Raw genomic sequence first — 19,583 nt, forward strand, 5'->3', positions numbered from 1 at the left:
GTTTTTATGAATTTTTGTGATTTTTATGTATTTTGTGTCATCTGTCTAATTAAAGTTTCTCTATTTCCCTCCATTCCTTCTATTTTTTGTCGGTTTCTCGAATTTTCACAATTTCAATTCCTGTTTTCTGTAGTTCTTCTGCTCTCAAACCACTGAGAAACGTCGAAAAATAAAAAAAATTGCAAATGTCCCCAATGGGCCACGGTAAGTTTTAATGAATATTACTTTTCTTTTAGAATTCATCATGATTAATTACACTACTCTCGGTGGTTTCTACACACTCTTTGCAGTCTTTGGTACCATTACCAATATCGGCGTCATAGTGACAATATTAAAGAACCCAAAACTACGGACCAGTGGAATGTATTTTCCAGTGATTATGTTAGCAGTTGTAGACTTTTTAACCTCCATATTTATTTGTTCTATAGCTGCCTATCGTTATTTATCTTTATCCGGTGTTTCTTGTAATCTGAGTCTAGCAACAGCTTATATGAGTTACATTTTTGAAGCCATAACCATGTATGGAATGGTGTTATTGTATGTCAATCACATAATGCATATTAAAACCCCTAATGAAACCAGACAGAAACATTGTGGAGTAGCCTGGACAATAGTTGTTTTATTAGGATGTACTGTTATATTCGCTGTGACCATAAATTTTCTTTCTAATTTTAAATCATGTATACTAACTTTGACAAGATCTTCGGTTATTGGATTATCAGTGGGGGTATATTTCCTACCTCTTGCTGTCCTTTGCTTGGGAGGATTAATAATGATAGTTCTTCATTCGTCAAACAATGGACGCCAACCAACAATTATGAACAGCAACTCCATGCCAACTTCACAACAAGCAAGATTCCCAGCCCATCTAATAGTAGCTGGTTTTATTATATCTTTTACTGTTGGTCCTTCATACATCCTATCTTGTTTAAACGTTTACAATGCTGGTTCATGGTATATTAATATGGTCATCGGTTTCTCCATGTTCTCTTCATCAAAAAGTTGCATTCTGCCGTTTGTTTGGTTACTGGATTCCCATTACAGATTTTCCATGAGTTCTATGTTTGGCAAGTCAAATAACATAGCTAACACTTCAACTACAATGATGGCTTACAACAATTATTCTGCTTATCCTCAACAAATCAGTTATGGTCCGCCCCAGAATTTCCAGGGAGCGCCTCAAAATGCATATGGAAGACCTCAAGTCCAATATGGAACTGCTAACACCGAATATGTAAACTTTCAAAATGTTTACGGAAACCCTCAAATTGGACACGGAAACGATCAAGGATATGGAACGCCACAGACCGAAAATGGACCTCAATCGGGACTCAACGGACAAAATGATTTACCTAATAAATCATTTGAAAACAGTGGATAAGTCACCTATTAAGTCTAAATACATGTATTAATGGTTATGTAGACTCTTTTCCTGTGGTAAAGTGTAATAGCCATTAATAGTGTATGAACATAATATATGTCATGGATTAAGGATCCGCGTAAAAGCAAAAACTGGCATGGTTTTGAAAGAAAATATCAAAAGGTTAAAACAAATTAGGGTGGCATTTTAAGAAAAAAAAACACCCTATTTCATTTTTAAATCTTATGATACCTTCTTACGAAATCACCTGAGTTTGAACAAAAAACAAAAAATAGACGAAATTACAAACATTCCTACACTATTAATGTGTAGCAACTTGCACATTGGCTTTTCAATTATGGATTCGCAGCTGTTGTAACTGTTCCAAAAATGTATTAATTTGGTAGGGAAAGTAATGAACAATATTAGATTACAGTCACACTTTTTGTTATTAAAAATATGACGCCATGAATTTTTTTTGAATTTTTCTGGATTGAAATAATTATGATATACATACGTAAAGCGTCAGTTGTGTATGAGTGATTAGATACTTTATAATTTGTATATTTCTGAGATATTACATGATATGTAGATTGGTGAGATATTATATAATATGTAGAGATCTGAGATATTATATAACTTCCATCCAACAAAATTCATCGAACAAAACCGGTACAAATGTCGGTACATTCTATTGTGGGATAGGAAGATATTGTCAATCCCTTATCTGAATAAGGAAATAAATGCTTAGTTGATTGAAATTATACAGAAGAGTTAATAATCATCAGTAAATATATTTTTTATTGAACAAATGTCGGTTTTATAATGTCAAATAATAATTTGTTTTAATAATTAGTACTGAGTAGTAGAACTAGCTATACGGATTCTACATTTATTTATTTGATTTACTTTGTTGTATTTACTGTTAACATTTAAAAACATACCAATTTATGTATACACCACTAATACGTTTTTATGTTTTTACTTGAGTTGAAAACTGAAGGACTGCAGGCCTGTGCCTCATTGTTATGAATAACATCGGTCCGATGTCGGAAGTACTTTGGGAAACACAGAACGCGTTGCATATATTCGTAGTTAGTTCTAACAAATCTTGAGCTATCCGAAATTCGTTGCAAAAGTTTCGAACTGTTCTGTTTTTCAAAAGCACATATTCTGGTTCAATTATCGAGGCTCGACGATCTATGTATCATTGTTATTATTTTTATAACTTACAGTAGATATTAAATGTTATTTGATAACTTATTTTTCAAAATTTATTTCGAATTGTAATTAAACAAAACGTGAAATATTATGACCGTGACTACTTTTCTTTGTGCTAATATTATTATATTTATCGTGACCTCATTATCGATGAATAAAATTTATCATTGTCAGTACATAGACAGTTTAGTATTTTATTTAATGATGTTGTATATATTGTAATGATTACATTGTAAATTAATAGTATTATTTTGATACGCAGCGATGTTTTAAACTTTAGTATTTAGTATGCAAAACTCGCTGTCACAATCAAATATTCAACCAGATACAAGCCCCTAGCTACAGATGGGCAATGGGAGCAATGCCCCTGATAAATTGTATATACCTATTTTTTCTCTAATATAATTTATTATTTCTACATGTCATCAGCAATGTCAACAATGTTCTACGTACATCAATCATCGTCGTAAATTTTACCTTCGCTTTAAAGAGAAAAATTCATGTATTTTTTTTATAGCTTGCACTTTAAATTTTTTTCCATCACCTTCCGAAATCAAAACACACTTTTAAATGGATAATCATGGTATTTTTATTAAATGGCAATCAGGGTGTGATTATGCTTACAATGTGTATTTAATTTTCTCAAAAAACTTCATATCTAAAAGTCGTTTGATGATGATATCAAACATGGATATAAATTCAGGCGACTTGTTAAATATAAGAATTGGTAAGGATTTTCCAAATCAATTATTATTAATCGAGCAACATGCTAGGTTTGGTTAAATTATTTGAAATTCTCAATGGTAGTTTGGGTACCGGAAGTTTTTTTTTCTCATTAGACATGTCCACTTTAAATATGCTCGAGGTTATTTGTTACACCCAAAATAACACTTTTTTCTTGAATTATTGACAAAGAACAACTAAATATATATACATACAGTAGACGAGCAAAGATTTTAAAAAAACTGCACAACTTGTTTCAGAGTTTTCCCTAATAAGTAAACAAAGATATAGTATTGTGGTAGATGATGTTTTCTTTAACGCGATATATAAAAGGTACAGTAAACAATTTATTTTTATACCAGACTTATCGCCACAAAACATTCAGTAACATGCATTTTTTTATTGTGTTATAAAAGAATAATAAAATGTATATGGAGTCTAGTTTAAATTTTTGAGGTCTGGAAAGATTAATATTATAAAAAAAACACACTGATCTTGTAAACTGCTTTAAGATATGCGTCTTTTTGAATTAAATTGATAATAGCGGCGGAAGGATGTGATCCCATAACTCCGACTTAAAGGGGCAATATGCCAAATTTTCATTATCAAAAACGCCATAAATCTTACTTAAAAATATTTCTAAAGTATGCTATTCATCTACTTGATCACATCATGGTTATAAATGATATAAATAAACTTTTCTAAGATAAATTGCAGAGTAAAGCATTTTACAAACTTTCATCAAGTCAGCATGATTTAAAAAGGGAGTTTAACTAGGAAACTCATACTTTTATTGAAGATAATCTGACACCACAGGGCCATGAAACCTTTTTTTGAAATTTTCATGACTGATTTATTCATGTCTCTTGACTTCCTTCAAATTGTTACATTATCAGCATGAATTCGAATTTTCATTTATGAATTACTTTATAGATTTTGATTGTGTGAGAGCTCTTAACTACGTGAAAGCGCTAAAGACTCGGTGAATTGCAGACTCGTTTCGGGATTTGTTGATAAGATCTTTACTCTGATAGATTGTTGGCCAATTTTCATTTCGCCTGTTTATCATAACCGTATCCCTTGCTTCGTCATTGGTGAAGTGATATTTCGCGATGACGTGTGGATTGGTCATAGCGCTTCAAAAGGGAGCGAATACCCCAAGAAGCGATACTCGAAATAGCAACGACAAGGATTGCTGTAATCTTCTTTGTAAGGGGATTCTGTTTTGTACTTGTCGATCAGCAACCACCCCACATTAAGAGGAATCCCGATCAACTGTCGAGGTTTTCATTGTTAGATCAAATTGGGAGATTTTGCCTTTGAACGTTATCTCAAAGTGACCTTCAAAGTGGGTCAGCATGACCAAGTGGTGAAGGCACTGCGAATGTCTAACAACGGGATCTTTCCCCACTTTGAGTCAGAACTGGCTGATTTGGTTTTTGATACCGGTGCTATTCGCTAACCCTTTCTTTATTGTCTCATAAAGCTTTAAAAGAACTAATTTTTATTATTCTTTAAAAAAACAAATTTTCTCATTGTTTTTGCAGTGAACAAAAAAAGGGTGATACTTATTGGTATTTTTTGTCTAATGTATTATATACTCAACTATGGCTGGCAAAAACGTTTGTCAAAATCCTGGAGGTTACATGAAAAAGCAGTCGTTTTTAAACACTTGCCGGATATAACATTGACCTTTCGTTTAACCAGCTCTACAAGGTTGTTGGAGTTTTTCTATTGCTCTGCTCTCAGATCAGCAACCTTATATTGGTCTAAATATTTAGGCAATATCGCCTTGATACTTAACAAAGAATCAGTGTGGGACAAAAGATTAGCAGAACATTTGACGAAACATGAAGATGCTATGGGAATGATGTTCGAGTTTTATTATGAACCTTCACCCAATCAAACAAAATACTTCCTTAAAGAAAGTCGGGGTTATCAACAACAACTGTATTCTTCATTTTTAACCGATTTGTTCATTCAAACACCAGTTATTGCGTATACTGATAGTGATGCCAAGTTTACCACGCCTGTTACACAAGATAATATTTTCAATGGTGAAAAATTAAAAGTGAAAGGCATTCATGCCAAATTCAGAGGTAAATTTTCTAAAAATTGGGCGAAAACAACTAAAATGATGTTAGGAGTAGATATGGTAGCAGATTTCATGTCTTATTTTCCAGTATATATTTGGAAGGATACGATAGCCAACTGTAGGAAGTTTATTATGAATCACGTTAATTCTTCAGCAACAGACTTTATTGAAGTATTCTCACAAGCCCAAGGTCATGCTTCTAGTCCCGTCGTAGTGATAATGACATACGCTTATTATTTTGAAAAACACCGATATGATTTTCACATAGACATCAGGAATGAAACTCTCAGCGATTACAATAAAAAATATGTCGCAAAAGGTTTCGAACTTGGACAATCGGATATATCCCCAGATTTACATGTACAAATTCACGATAAGCATTTTAGTGAACCTCGGAGGCAGCACATGGTAAGCAAATTGTCATATTGTAGAGCCTCCAGAAATCTAAACATTTTACTACCACAGAACATCCAGGAAATGTGTGATCCTTTACGGATTTCATCTCAATGGTTTTTATTTCAATTTGAACATAATCCGGTTGCTAAAGTAGAGCACCTGACAACGTGGTGCAAAAATAAACGTGATAAATGTGATGATATGATAAATAAACATTATGAACATTGTGATCAACTGTTTAAACTAGGTATATATGATCTGGATATATCCAGAATTGATGTGGTTGAAAAGGTAGCTGCTCAACAAGGCATTTATTGCAAGCCATATTGGTAATTTTCAAAGTGTGTTCAATTGAAAGTACGTAAATGTTTTACATTGCCAACAAATGAACGTCAATTACTATGCATTATGGCTTCGTTGGTAAGGGGTTCGCTGATAAGACTAAGGGATCTGAATGAACAAAAGTTAAAACCAGATGGGTTTCAAAAGGAATGCCAATACCCCCCTTTGTTCTGGTCATACTAGATAAAATTTTCTCGAAATGTCTGCTTGTTTTCAGGAACCAAAGTGTGCACATGGCACATAAGTGTTTTAATAATAAATTGATTTATAATCGAGCAAAGATATTCATGCATATCCAGGTACGGTAAACACAACAGTCCATACAATAAATTGTTTGACGGTTCCCGGATGGGCATTAATAACTTGTTCAATTACATTATATTTATAATAAATGTACATTTCAAATCTTAATGTTATCATATTATTTACAAACACTCATTCAAGAATATAAAAATGAAACAAAGGAAATAATTATAATTAGGTATTTGTCAAAAAAACTTAAAGGGACAGATTCGCCATCTGTTTGACCAATTTACTTTTACTTTAGTTTCAAAAACGGGAATTTTTTTCCCCTTAGCTAATCAATAATAGTGTCCATCGAAATATTAGCTTTCAAATGCACGTGTGTCCAGAATTATCCGCGTTTGGATGTTAAAATGACAAATGTCATTTCTGAGACACTGCCATATATAGAAAAACATATATAGAAAATAGAAAGTTCATAGTTTGATGTATTTTTGAAGTAATTATCCGATTTTGTACATTTCTAATACTTCTGAAGACTATTTACATAATAGGGTCTATATTCAACCGCCCAAAATGGTGAATCGTCCCTTTAATTATGCTAAGAAGCTCATTTACACGAGTTTTTCTATCTGATGTCTGTCTCATTACATTATCCCCTGAAACACCAAACGTCTTATATTTGATTAATGTAGGAATTAATAGAATCTAATCACGTTCGAAATGTGTCCCATAGTATATTTGTATCTCAAAGCAGAATTCAACAATTATTCTTTAACTAGCTTTATATCATGTAATTGTGAGTATATTTGTATTGCGAAGTAGAATTCAACAATTATTCTTTCACTGGCTTTATATCATGTAATTTTGAGTATATTTGAATTTGCGAAGTAGAATTCAACAATTATTCTTTCACTGGCTTTATATCATGTAATTTTGTTAGTATCTCAAAGCAGAATTCAACAATTATTCTTTCACTGGCTTTATATCATGTAATTTTGTTAGTATCTCAAAGCAGAATTCAACAATTATTCTTTCACTGGCTTTATATCATGTAATTTTGTTAGTATCTCAAAGCAGAATTCAACAATTATTCTTTCACTGGCTTTATATCATGTAATTTTGTTAGTATCTCAAAGCAGAATTCAACAATTATTCTTTAACTAGCTTTATATCATGTAATTGTGAGTATATTTGTATTGCGAAGTAGAATTCAACAATTATTCTTTAACTAGCTTTATATCATGTAATTTTGAGTATATTTGTATTGCGAAGTAGAATTCAACAATTATTCTTTAACTAGCTTTATATCATGTAATTTTGAGTATATTTGTATTGCGAAGTAGAATTCAACAATTATTCTTTAACTAGCTTTATATCATGTAATTTTGAGTATATTTGTATTGCGAAGTAGAATTCAACAATTATTCTTTAACTGGCTTTATATCATGTAATTTTGTTAGTATCTCAAAGCAGAATTCAACAATTATTCTTTCACTGGCTTTATATCATGTAATTTTGTTAGTATCTCAAAGCAGAATTCAACAATTATTCTTTCACTAGCTTTATATCATGTAATTTTGAGTATATTTGTATTGCGAAGTAGAATTCAACAATTATTCTTTCACTGGCTTTATATCATGTAATTGTGAGTATATTTGTATTGCGAAGCAGAATTCAACAATTATTCTTTCACTGGCTTTATATCATGTAATTGTGAGTATATTTGTAGTGCGAAGCAGAATTCAACAATTATTCTTTAACTAGCTTTATATCATGTAATTTTGTTAGTATCTCAAAGCAGAATTCAACAATTATTCTTTCACTAACTTTATATCATGTAATTGTGAGTATATTTGTATTGCGAAGCAGAAGTCAACAATTCTTTCACTGGCTTTATATCATGTAATTTTGTTAGTATCTCAAAGCAGAATTCAACAATTATTCTTTCACTGGCTTGATATCATGTAATTTTGTTAGTATCTCAAAGCAGAATTCAACAATTATTCTTTAACTAGCTTTATATCATGTAATTTTGTTAGTATTTCAAAGCAGAATTCAACAATTATTCTTTCACTGGCTTTATATCATGTAATTTTGTTAGTATCTCAAAGCAGAATTCAACAATTATTCTTTCACTGGCTTTATATCATGTAATTGTGAGTATATTTGTATTGCGAAGCAGAATTCAACAATTATTCTTTCACTAGCTTTATATCATGTAATTTTGAGTATATTTGAATTTGCGAAGTAGAATTCAACAATTATTCTTTCACTGGCTTTATATCATGTAATTTTGTTAGTATCTCAAAGCAGAATTCAACAATTATTCTTTAACTGGCTCTATATCATGTAATTTGAGTCTTTTTTTTAACGCAGACAAACACATTTTCACGTATTTCGCATAGTTTCAAAAACTTCGTCCAATTTATCTGAGAGTTTCAACCTCCTTGTCTCATCTGTTTCATCTAAGTCCTTTATTATCTGTAAAATAAATATTGTTATGTTGCATTCGTTATCAGAAAAAATAGTGTCAGTGGTTACATCTTATAGCTCCAGATTCCTTACTATAATTATAATCTAAGCGGTACGTCCGAAACTAGCAAGGGTCACTTTCTGGTGCCAGTTTAAAGAGAGTTTGACCAAAATAAAAGGGCATGATATTTGATAAGACATTGCAAGAATAAGAACAATTTGTGATTTATAGTCCAAAATTCAGAATTAAAAAAACCTGTATTAAACCAACGGCGAGTAAATGCCTTTTGTTGTTCTTATGAGCGTATCATCAAAATATAGAAAGAAAAAAAAATAAAGAGCTTCTTTGCTCCTATAGTTAATCCTGGAACAAGTAGAAGTTAAGCTCTTTCTGAATAGCATAGGTTTTTAAATTTAAAAAAAACGCCTTTCATCGTGAAGATTGAGGATGTAACAATGATATGGAATATCTATAAGTAGTATAAAGTATGTAAAAGAAATATACTAATTACCTTGTCATCATAGTTATCTATGACTAAAAATAACTTATATAACATACTTCTTCTGTTGAAGGGTATTGTATCAATCTGAAAAATTCATTGAAATAAAACAAAAATCTCAAGTCTTGATTCAAATACTAAAGAACAATATGACATAGACTTTATAAAAAGGAAAATTTTGTAGTTTTAAAAAGCTACCAAGGAAATTTACACAACATGTTTCAAAAGTACGAAACATTCTAGGGCAACCTTTTGCTTTCAAAAATGTTGTAATGTGCTTTGCGCAAGGCGAAAAAAATAAGTGCCAGAATATAACGTCAAAGAGCGTTCCTTGTAGTCCTAATTCAGATAATCATAGGCCTACCCAAATGTTTCTACAAGAAAACCGTAAGGCCCCGAAGGTCAAAGTCAAAATTCCACCGCTGAAGATTGACAAGATATTATATTTTCTGTTGATAAGGTTTAGTAGAGAAGATTAGACCATTACCAGATATGGAAGTTTGCCTAGCTCTGATGTGAGGTCAGCACTTTTTACACCAGCAACTGTTGCGCCGGATTTGAAAAAAGTGACTTTACTCTTTCTGTATTCATAACAATCTTTGTAGAATAACAATTTTAATGTTGGTGATTTCTGAAAAAAGGGAAGACCTATTTAAAACATCTTTTGATCTTACTCATTAAAGTCTTGATATAATTCATCAAAACAAATATTTCCCTTAATGATTATGTTGATAATGCTATCCGTAACTCCGGATGTAACATAATAATTATATTGAATAATGAATATAAATAAAGAATAGGAAACCAATTTTAGACTCGCAATCTCAAGATTATTGTAAAACTGCATCGGGATCGTGAATATTTGCAACTGGATCCCGAAGTTTCAATTTCACAACGACAGCTTCGAAAATCCGTTTTTACAAAAATGATGATAGCTTCATCTTGGAAATCATCTGTACTTCTTGAAAGCACCATCATATTTAAAAATGATTTCATCACACTATAGATGCACCGTCCTTAGATAAATATATTTAGGTGATTTTATAGGTTAAAACGCCTTCAATCTCAATGAAACCCATTAAATTCTGCCTTTTCGCCCTAGGACTGATGACAAGATTTCCACACTGGTCGATATGCAGTACATCACTTACCTTTCCCAATGTCTGCGGAGGGGAAAAGATGTCTATAAAAGCTAACACTATAACATTCATATTGGTTTGAATATGGGGTTCACTACTTTCGTTTAAATCATACAAGACCTCAGGCTGGGACAAAATTTTACTCCAATATTTTATGAAGTAACTAAAAAAATAAAACAAAGATGTAAACGTCCATAAAGTAATCGTAAACAAATTCAAATCGATTACTTTAGTAACAAAGATTTGAAGGAAGTTCGTCTTTGGCTCCACTGGCACACCTTATCGGATGATAATAATTAACGTGCTTCAAACAAAATTGCGAAAGGGAAAAGTCGGCTCTACACCTCCTCTGAAATTTCTTAAATTATGGACTATTAACAGTGTGGAAACAGGTTCAGGATGTATTGTTTTTAAAGGAGATATGATTGTATTATAATAGTAAACCGATCCTAAATTTTGACATTTCACTGTGTTATTATGGAATTTAACATTGACTACTAGGAATTTTAGGTTGTAACATTGCGGTTAAGCAATGTTACGAAAGCACAGGCACAGGCATGTAGGCGTAACCTCTAGTGATAGAGCAATGTTTGTGAAGTTAGTTTAAAAGAATGATATAGAATATTTGAAATGCAAATCCATTATCTTCCGAATCTGAAATATATAAGAAGAATACTGGTTCCAACGGGAACATTAATAACCATGGAAATCATAATAAACATTTTCACTGGTTAAATTGAGGAATTGTCCTATATTAAATGAAAAGGAAAATGCGTATTTCATATAAAAAATATCTATAATTTATTAAGTGGAAATAGTATACATGTATGATATTTTTGCGAGGAAACTCTTCAATTGTAAGTTATCATAAATAAGAAATATTAATTAAAGGAAATGTACTAAACCTATGGAAGGGGGATGGGGGGTAATCTACCATGGACTAAGATATCATTTAGATTTTTATTACGGGTATAGGCGATAACTAAATCATTTGTAAAGACTGTTGGAAATTTTTCCTGCAATTCTTTGTAAAGACGGATAATTATTCGGGGAACTTGACCAGCTGTGTTGTTGTATTCAATAATAAAAGGTATAATTTGGAAATCAACTTGGATGTTCATTCCTAAAGGATGCATGGTTTGTAATTTGTTTATCCAATAATTTTCGCGAATGAGTCGAATTTTCTTTGTATCAATGCCAGGTTGTTCGTATATCTGTTCAATGGGAATAATTTTCAGGTCTGTTAATTGGTGATCGGGTTGATTGAAGTGTTTTGAAACGGTTTTATTAATTTTTTTTAAGTTGGTGTCAGACTTATGATGGTTGAAACGGACCCTTAACGAATTTTTTGTCTCCCCAACGTATTGTTCGTCACATTTTGTGCAAGAAATGAGATAAATAATATTTTTGCTGTTGCAGTTGAGTTTTTCATTTACTTGAAATATGGAATCTGTGCGTCTATTTCGGAAAGAATTTGTTGGTAAAATGAAGGGACAGGTTTGACAGCGAGGGTTGTTACAAGGATAAACTGAAGAATTTGGTATTGGCAAAAGAATCGAATTATTTTTAGCAGAGATTTCAGCAACTGTTGAGCTTTTAGTACCTCTCAAGAACCTTCTAGAATATCCACGTTCGCGCAATTTAGGGTGAGTAATAATGACAATAACTTAAAATTAATTTGAAGTGAAACAAAACTTAATGTTACCCCCTCTTATACTTATAGTTATAAATCTATATTATCACCATTAATAAGACAATGATTCTGTATTATAATGCAAATTGTGTAAGTAATGGATAAAAGTAATTTGGAAGTTGAAAGTTCAAGAAAACGGAAAACTAAAATTGCATCGTTGAGTGATCAATCAAGTGAATCGTCCTCACAAATTGATAGCCTATTGACTACTTCTTATAACAATAAACGCCAGGTCAAGAAAAAGGCAAAATCCAGTGTTAGTCCGAAACAACAATTCTTTGAAAGACAGAAAATAGAATCTGGACCAATGTCTGCCAAACCGTTACTAATGACATGATATTCAATCAATTAAAACAAAACGAAAACTATCTCGAGTCAATGAAAACTGCTAGATGAACGTTTCAAGACCCTCCAAGTCCAAGTTCAAAGACTCCAAACTGAAAATGTCAATATTCACGATCACATAAATGAACAAAACTCTTAAGGAACAATTGCAGGTATCCAAAAGCATTAGTGCTCTAGAGTTAAACAAAAGTAACCAAGTCGAACAGTGGACTCGTAGATCAAGTATCAGAATTTATGACACACCTGACGATAAGCATGAGAATTACCCACAATCAACTGAACATGCCATTAGTGTATTTTGCAAAATTGGTGCGACTATAACATCAGCAGATATTGACATAGCTCATCGTTTAGGTCCTTTCGTTCAATCGAGAAAAAGAGGTATAATTGTGAAGTTCATGTCAAGTAAGTCAAAAATTAAAGTGATTCAGAAACGAAAGTTTTTAGCTAAAACTGGAATAGTGATTAAGAAGATTTAACAGAAATCAATAATAATTTAATGAATAAGACTTACAAGTCACCACTTGTTTGTCAAACCTGGTCCAAGGAAGGTGTTATCTACGCCAAATTCACAAATGGTAAAATTGTTAAAGTATCTCACGATACAGATCTGAAAGTGGCCTTCAATGAAAAGAAAGCCGACTATCCCGTGCATCAAGATAGCGCTCCTAATCGACGCCGACAGTTACCTGTTGGAAGTTCATCCGATAAAAAGTCCAGTCCACAAGAATCAACTACATTGAATATGGATTTCCCACCCGTATCTACCAGTTCATATAGTCAAATATTTGATCAATATTCCCAGTCAAGTCCTTTTAATGTAAGGGAAAGTCAAAATCCCACCTCTACACCTTTGCAAAAGAACGATCTCACTAGGTATTTTAGTCCGATTCAAAACAAATAGATTTGTTTGTCAATGTAAAATGTTGTGTACGTTCCATCAATTTATAGTCAGTGACTATCACCGGACCTTGAAATTAGTTTTCCAAACCAAGTCAGAGTTTCGGTCACAATGTGTAATTTCAACTGTCTATTAAAGTAACTGGTTATATTGTACCTGTAAATCGCAATCTAACGTCATTGTATTATGTTGTATATATCTATCTAAGCTCACAACTATGTTTATTTCATGAATCTACTTCTTCTGTTTTTGTAAATATGTTTTTTTTGTCCATACCAGAACGATACCTTTTTCAATTATTTTTGCGCTTATTTTACATTATTCAATTTACTACTGCTAATTTACTGCCAACGTCATGTGTCGGAACTAATTAGAAAATCATTATCATACGACATCGAAATAAATCCGGGCCCTTATTCAGACAAATTATCAATGTGCCATCTAAATATTCGAAGTTTAAGAAACAAAATTAGTTTTATCAAGGACAATCTTTCTGACTTCCACATTATATGTCTAACCGAGACCCATTTGAGTAATTCTGTAACTGATCAAGATTTAGTGATAAATAAAAACTACATGACGTATAGAAACGATCAAAATGATTATGGGGGTGGGGTGGTTGTTTACGTTCGAAATGATATTGCATCGGAAAGACTTTACAAGTTTGAATTCAAGGCTGACATTATATGGTTAAAATTACGTTTAAAATCATTTTGTCTAAATCTATGAATTGCTTACCGATCTGATGAATCTCCGATCGACTTTTGGGAACTGCTAGATGACTCGATTGAACATGTTCAAGAGGATTCAAACAAAATAATCGTATTGGGCGATCTTAACTCTAATTTCTTCAACCCAAAGGAACAAATTCACAACGTCTGTTCAGCTTTTAACTTTGAAAATACTATAACGAAACCAACCAGAGTTATGAGTACATCGAGCACCTCGATCGATCCAATTTTGATCTCCGAAAATGTAAATATCATTGACGCAGATGTCATTGAAACTCCAAATCACATTTTACCACTTACGTCCACTTGGGTGTAAATATTGCTATTCCAAATAGTTTCAACCGTAAAATCCTCTTGTACAAACGTGCCAACTTCGTCAAATTGAATGATGTCATAAAATCCATAAATTAGGATATATTCTGGAAAGAAACTGAAAACACTAATGAACGTATTCTTAAATTTGACAAAAAGCTCGCTGACTTAATTGCATGTAATATTCCATCTACCTGTATCACTGTCAGAACTAAAGATAAACCATGGTTTACTTCCCACCTTAGAAACCCAACACATTTAGCTTCATACAAATCAGCCAGGAACAAATTTAATAATATGAAAACATTTGCAAAAAATAATTTTTACGATCATATTAATGAAAAAATGCGTTCTTTACAAGAAACCTCTCAAAAAGATTATTGGAATATCTTAAAAAGCTTTGTTCAACCTACCCAGCAAAAAACTATCCCACATCTCCTTTCTGACACGAACAACTTAGTTAGTGATGCTTATAGCAAATCAGAGATACTAAACGAATTTTTTTACTTCTATTTCAACGATTATTGACATGAAAGTGCTACCAAATTTTAATTCACGCACGGAACAATCTTGTCCAAGTTTACAGGTTTCACCTAATCAAATCAAAACGGTTATTAAGAAGCTGAAAACATCCAAAGCCAATGGTCCGGGTCCAGTTAACAATACTATTTTGAAATCCACCATTGACACCATATGTATCCCATTGTCACATCTTTTTAATTTCATTTTACTTAAATTAAAGAAATTGGCGCATGTGATTCCCCTGTTCAAGAAGGGTCCGAGGCATATAAGGTCCAATTACCGGCCCATTTCATTATTGAAAAGTATTTCAAAAATTTTCGAAAAATTAGTTCATAAACACTTACTTCACTGAAAATAATTTAATTTATAAACATCAGGCAGGCTTTTTACCAGGATTGTCCACAGTTCACCAATTGATTGAAATTTATGATAAAATTTGTTCGAATCTAGACAAAAGGGATTTCACAGCCACTCTTTTGACATCTCGAAAGCTTTTGACAGAGTTTCTCACAAAGGTTTAATACATAAACTTCGGCAATATGGAATCGGCAGCAACTTGTTAAATCTCATTTCTACTTATATATCCAGTCGGCACCAGCAAGTTCTTTTGGAAAATCACCAATCCAAATTCTTATTTCCCAATGCAGGGGTTCCCCAAGGGTCGGTTTTGGGCCCTTTATTGTTCATTATTTATATAAACGATATTCATGAAGGTCTAAAAAGTTCAACGAGGCTATTTGCGGATGACACGGGTCTAATAACATCATCAAAAAGTTTTTTAGAGGTTGAACAAATTGCGAATCATGACCTAAAATTAATCCAGGATTGTCTTCAAAATGACTTGTTACCTTTAATCCTGACAAAACATCATTAATGATCTTTAGTAACAAATCTGTACCCTTCCCAATTAACATAAACTTTAATGATAAACATTTGACAAGTTCCGAAAATCATAAACATTTAGGTACTATTTTAGAATCTGACTTAAAATGGAATTTGCATATCGATCATATGATAAAGCAAGCTGCATTCAAACTAAATCATTTACGGAAAGCTAAAAAATTGTTTGACACAACAACATCTTTACACAAGTTATACACCTGTTTTATTCGCCCTTCCTTAGAATATGCCTGCGAAGTATCTTGCAGATCGACGTAAAACTAGACGATTATGTCTACTCTATAAGATCATAAATGATTCCTCTCCATCCTTCCTTCGTGACATAATTCATTCCAACTCACAAATTTATGCACTTAGACTCAATCATAATATTTCATTACCAATTTCACGTCTGACCATTAAACAACGTTCGTTTTTTCCGAAGACAATAACCGAATACAGAAACCTTTCACCCATTCAATTAAATGCTGTTAATATTTCAAGTTTCAAAAAATTAATCATAGTCAGGTCTAAATTACCAAATTTCAGAGAAGTGGGAGCACTGAATCTTTGTATTCTTCATACGAGATTACGATACTCTTCAAGTGGTTTAAATAATGATCTTTTCCGATGTAATATTGTTGCTAATCCTATGTGTACACAATCTGTTGAAGATGTTTACCACTACTTCTTTAAATGTAGAATATATATAACCCAATGAACTGTACTATTCAACAAATTATATTTCTTAAACCACCTTCCCTATGACACACGTTTACAAATCCTTCTTCATGGAAATCCATTTTTTCCCAAATCAGTGAACGAATATATATTTATAGCAGTCCAAAACTATATTACATCGTCCCACCGCTTTAAGAAAGACTAAATAGTGTAAATACTTCACATTTGTTGTCACCGCATTTAGGTATCATGCACATAATATTATTTGAATTGTAAAAAAGTTTGTCCTTCAATTTTTCTTTTCTCTTCTCTTGTATGTATGTTAAATTATTTAATTATAGTTATTGGTTCTTTCATTTTCTAAATTCAAATTGTATATTTGTGAATAATTCACTAGGAGAAGGTTTATAAATTTTATAATTTGTCCTTATCCTGTTGTTTCAAACAATAAAATATGTTTAAACAAAAAAAAATAATTAACGTCCATGAAATGTCTGAATCCAAATTGTACAAGCGGTTTTACACAATTTATGAAAAAAGCACATACCGCGCTAATTGTAACTGTGCTCACTATCAGTTTGTTTATGACCTTTACTTATGATAGAGAAATTACGATAATGCTCAAGGAGTTCTTTAGTGATATGATTACCTGAGGGCAAGATAATATACGCCCACTGGCAGCTTTGATTTTGAAAGATAGCTTGCCAGGCAAGGTAATATACGCCCACTGGCAGCTTTGATTTATAATAAAAATATTTGGCAGTAAAGTAACAATTACCAGTATAATAAATGATAATATTACTAAAATTTGTCACAGTCTGGCAAGACTCGTGCCTTTTAGTGTTTAAGAGCTAAAAATTGAAAGCTTTTTCTGCCTTCGATGATAACAAACTCTCACACCCAGTTTCGTCAAAATCTGTCAAGAATTGGGAGTTCAAGAGTGTTTACGAACAAAAAATTGAAATATCACCTGGATCCTTTACATATCGTTGTCTTTTTTGACTTAATAACATGATAACTGATATATAATAATATGTATACCTGTTTATTTTCCAAGATTCTATAACAGTTTTATCGAACCCATTTCTAAGTCCACATGTTTCTAGTAAATGAAAAAGATGACGTACTGGTACTGGTATATCGTGTATGTCAAAAATATTCTTTAATATATTATCTATATATTCCTTCAAATTTACCTGTAAAAATATATCAAAGAAATATATCATTATAATCAACATCTGATAATTAGGTTCGCTTTTACCAATAGACAGGATGAGAAAATAACTAGAAATACCTGATTGTTCAAACTTTAATGTGCAAATAATACAAAAAACATCTTACTTTAGTTTTAAGCAGACGATCAAAATTCAATTCCGACATTTTTTTGCTGTGAGAACTTTCACTTGGTGGAATCTGTAACAAATAGTTATCATTGGGAGCGAATGAAATCAATGAGGCTACAATCCATTTCAGATACAGATTTTACAGTCGAGGATCTGCCAAAAATAATCAATTTAAACTGAATTGTGTTGGGGTTAACTCCGAAGAAGATGCTAAAATTTATAAAACAAACTAGGAGTGTTGGGCATTTAAAACAATATGGTAATGGACTGAACATATCGCGTAACAATTTTATATGATCACAGTCACGAATGACAAAAGAGTTTATTTCTAGAACGAAACAATCTCTAAGGGATGCAAAATGTAGGGCGGGTTTTAAATCCGAACCGCCATACCGACCCTACCGCCAATAAAAAATTTGTTTTAAAATAAGTATTGTTTATTTTAAGGATCTCTGATTTTACAATGCGAAACGAACCATTTCAGTTTCGCAGAATTTTTGAATCCTTCTGATTCAACGCATGATCCAAATAACAATAATCCATTTTCATCGTCAAAAATAAAATGTAGCACTCAATAAAGCGTAAATCAAAACCTAGAACATTGTCGTTTGTTTTTCAGATTCACTTCCCTTACAGTAAATTTGGTAAGTTTGAACGTGAATTAAAGTAAGCGACTGGTAACGTATTTTTTTTTCAATAACTCTTACTACAATGTCAGAATAGTCCGAAAAATACTACTGCTAACCTATGCCACTAGAGCTTTTTCTGACAATTTTAGACTCGTGTAGAGGCAGAAAATCTAGATGCTCTACTTTTATTGCAATGTTACAATACATGAGAAGATTTAAATTTAGGTCATTTAGGCTATGCAACCTTCAGCTTACAGATCTATGACTAGGTCTATTAACAACAGAAATTCAAAAATAACAAGTTCAAACTCGCAATAGTGGGATCGCTAAACTTTGCATTTTGAAAAAGAACAAGATTTATTCATTGGTTCGTTCCAACTTCTTATTGCAGGATTCAAGACACCGAAAAAAATTCGATACATACGGGTGCAGGCGACTGTTAAGGAAAGTAACTCTGAAAATCACAGGATTAAAGTTTTTTAATATAGGCTCCATTTTATTTTTTTGCGTTGAAATAGGATTAATGTTATTTGGATCATGCCTTGAAGAAAAATATCTTGAAAAAGGAAAATAATGAATCAAATAATAATTTTCATTTCAACAATAAATTCCTCTAAATTGAAAATGTTTTGTTTCGTATTATGAAATCTGCCATCCTTAAGATAAACATACTAATTTTTGCGCAAATTTTATTAATAGAAGGGGCGGTAGGGGGCTAGGGTTTAAAGTCCACCCCACAATTTATACGAATTATAAATTATGGCAAAGCAATGTATATAGTTTAATATATGGTAAAAGGTTTATACCAAATGGAAAACTTGTAGTGGCTCAAGATCTTGGTTTTGTACTCTTTCTGTTGACTCGGTATCCTCACATTCTATACCTTCAATAGTCGTTGCTACGTTGGCTGCAAAACAATCACAAGTTAGGAAGATGAAGGCAATACTATTTCAAAGATGGTTTTAATAGAAGATTCATAATCGAAAATATCGTATATCCTAACCCATTTTCAGTTGGTTCGACATGGTTATCTTGTCTGCGAAAAATAATCAG

The 19,583-nt window shown here is 32.0% G+C and overlaps 3 protein-coding genes across 3 annotated transcripts; 2 read left to right on the plus strand and 1 right to left on the minus strand.

Moving 5' to 3' along the window:
• Positions 1-194: 194 nt before the first annotated feature.
• Positions 195-1,381, plus strand: LOTGIDRAFT_158442 (hypothetical protein; the record flags this gene model as incomplete). The annotated part of the gene is made up of 2 exons (XM_009051598.1): positions 195-204; positions 237-1,381. 2 exons carry the CDS (start codon positions 195-197, stop codon positions 1,379-1,381), a joined length of 1,155 nt encoding a protein of 384 aa, XP_009049846.1.
• A 3,511-nt stretch (positions 1,382-4,892) lies between these two features.
• LOTGIDRAFT_158443 (hypothetical protein) lies at positions 4,893-6,128 on the plus strand (the record flags this gene model as incomplete). The annotated part of the gene is made up of 1 exon (XM_009051599.1): positions 4,893-6,128. The coding sequence occupies one exon, from the start codon at positions 4,893-4,895 to the stop codon at positions 6,126-6,128; it is 1,236 nt and encodes a 411-aa protein (XP_009049847.1).
• Positions 6,129-8,771: 2,643 nt separating this feature from the next.
• Positions 8,772-17,938, minus strand: LOTGIDRAFT_158444 (hypothetical protein; the record flags this gene model as incomplete). Its single annotated transcript, XM_009051600.1, has 6 exons — positions 8,772-8,864; positions 9,368-9,442; positions 9,843-9,986; positions 10,507-10,657; positions 17,600-17,754; positions 17,900-17,938. The coding sequence occupies 6 exons, from the start codon at positions 17,936-17,938 to the stop codon at positions 8,772-8,774; spliced, it is 657 nt and encodes a 218-aa protein (XP_009049848.1).
• Positions 17,939-19,583: the final 1,645 nt, after the last annotated feature.

This window comes from Lottia gigantea (assembly GCF_000327385.1).
Source record: "Lottia gigantea unplaced genomic scaffold LOTGIsca_17, whole genome shotgun sequence".
Classification (NCBI taxonomy): Eukaryota; Metazoa; Mollusca; class Gastropoda; family Lottiidae; genus Lottia; species Lottia gigantea.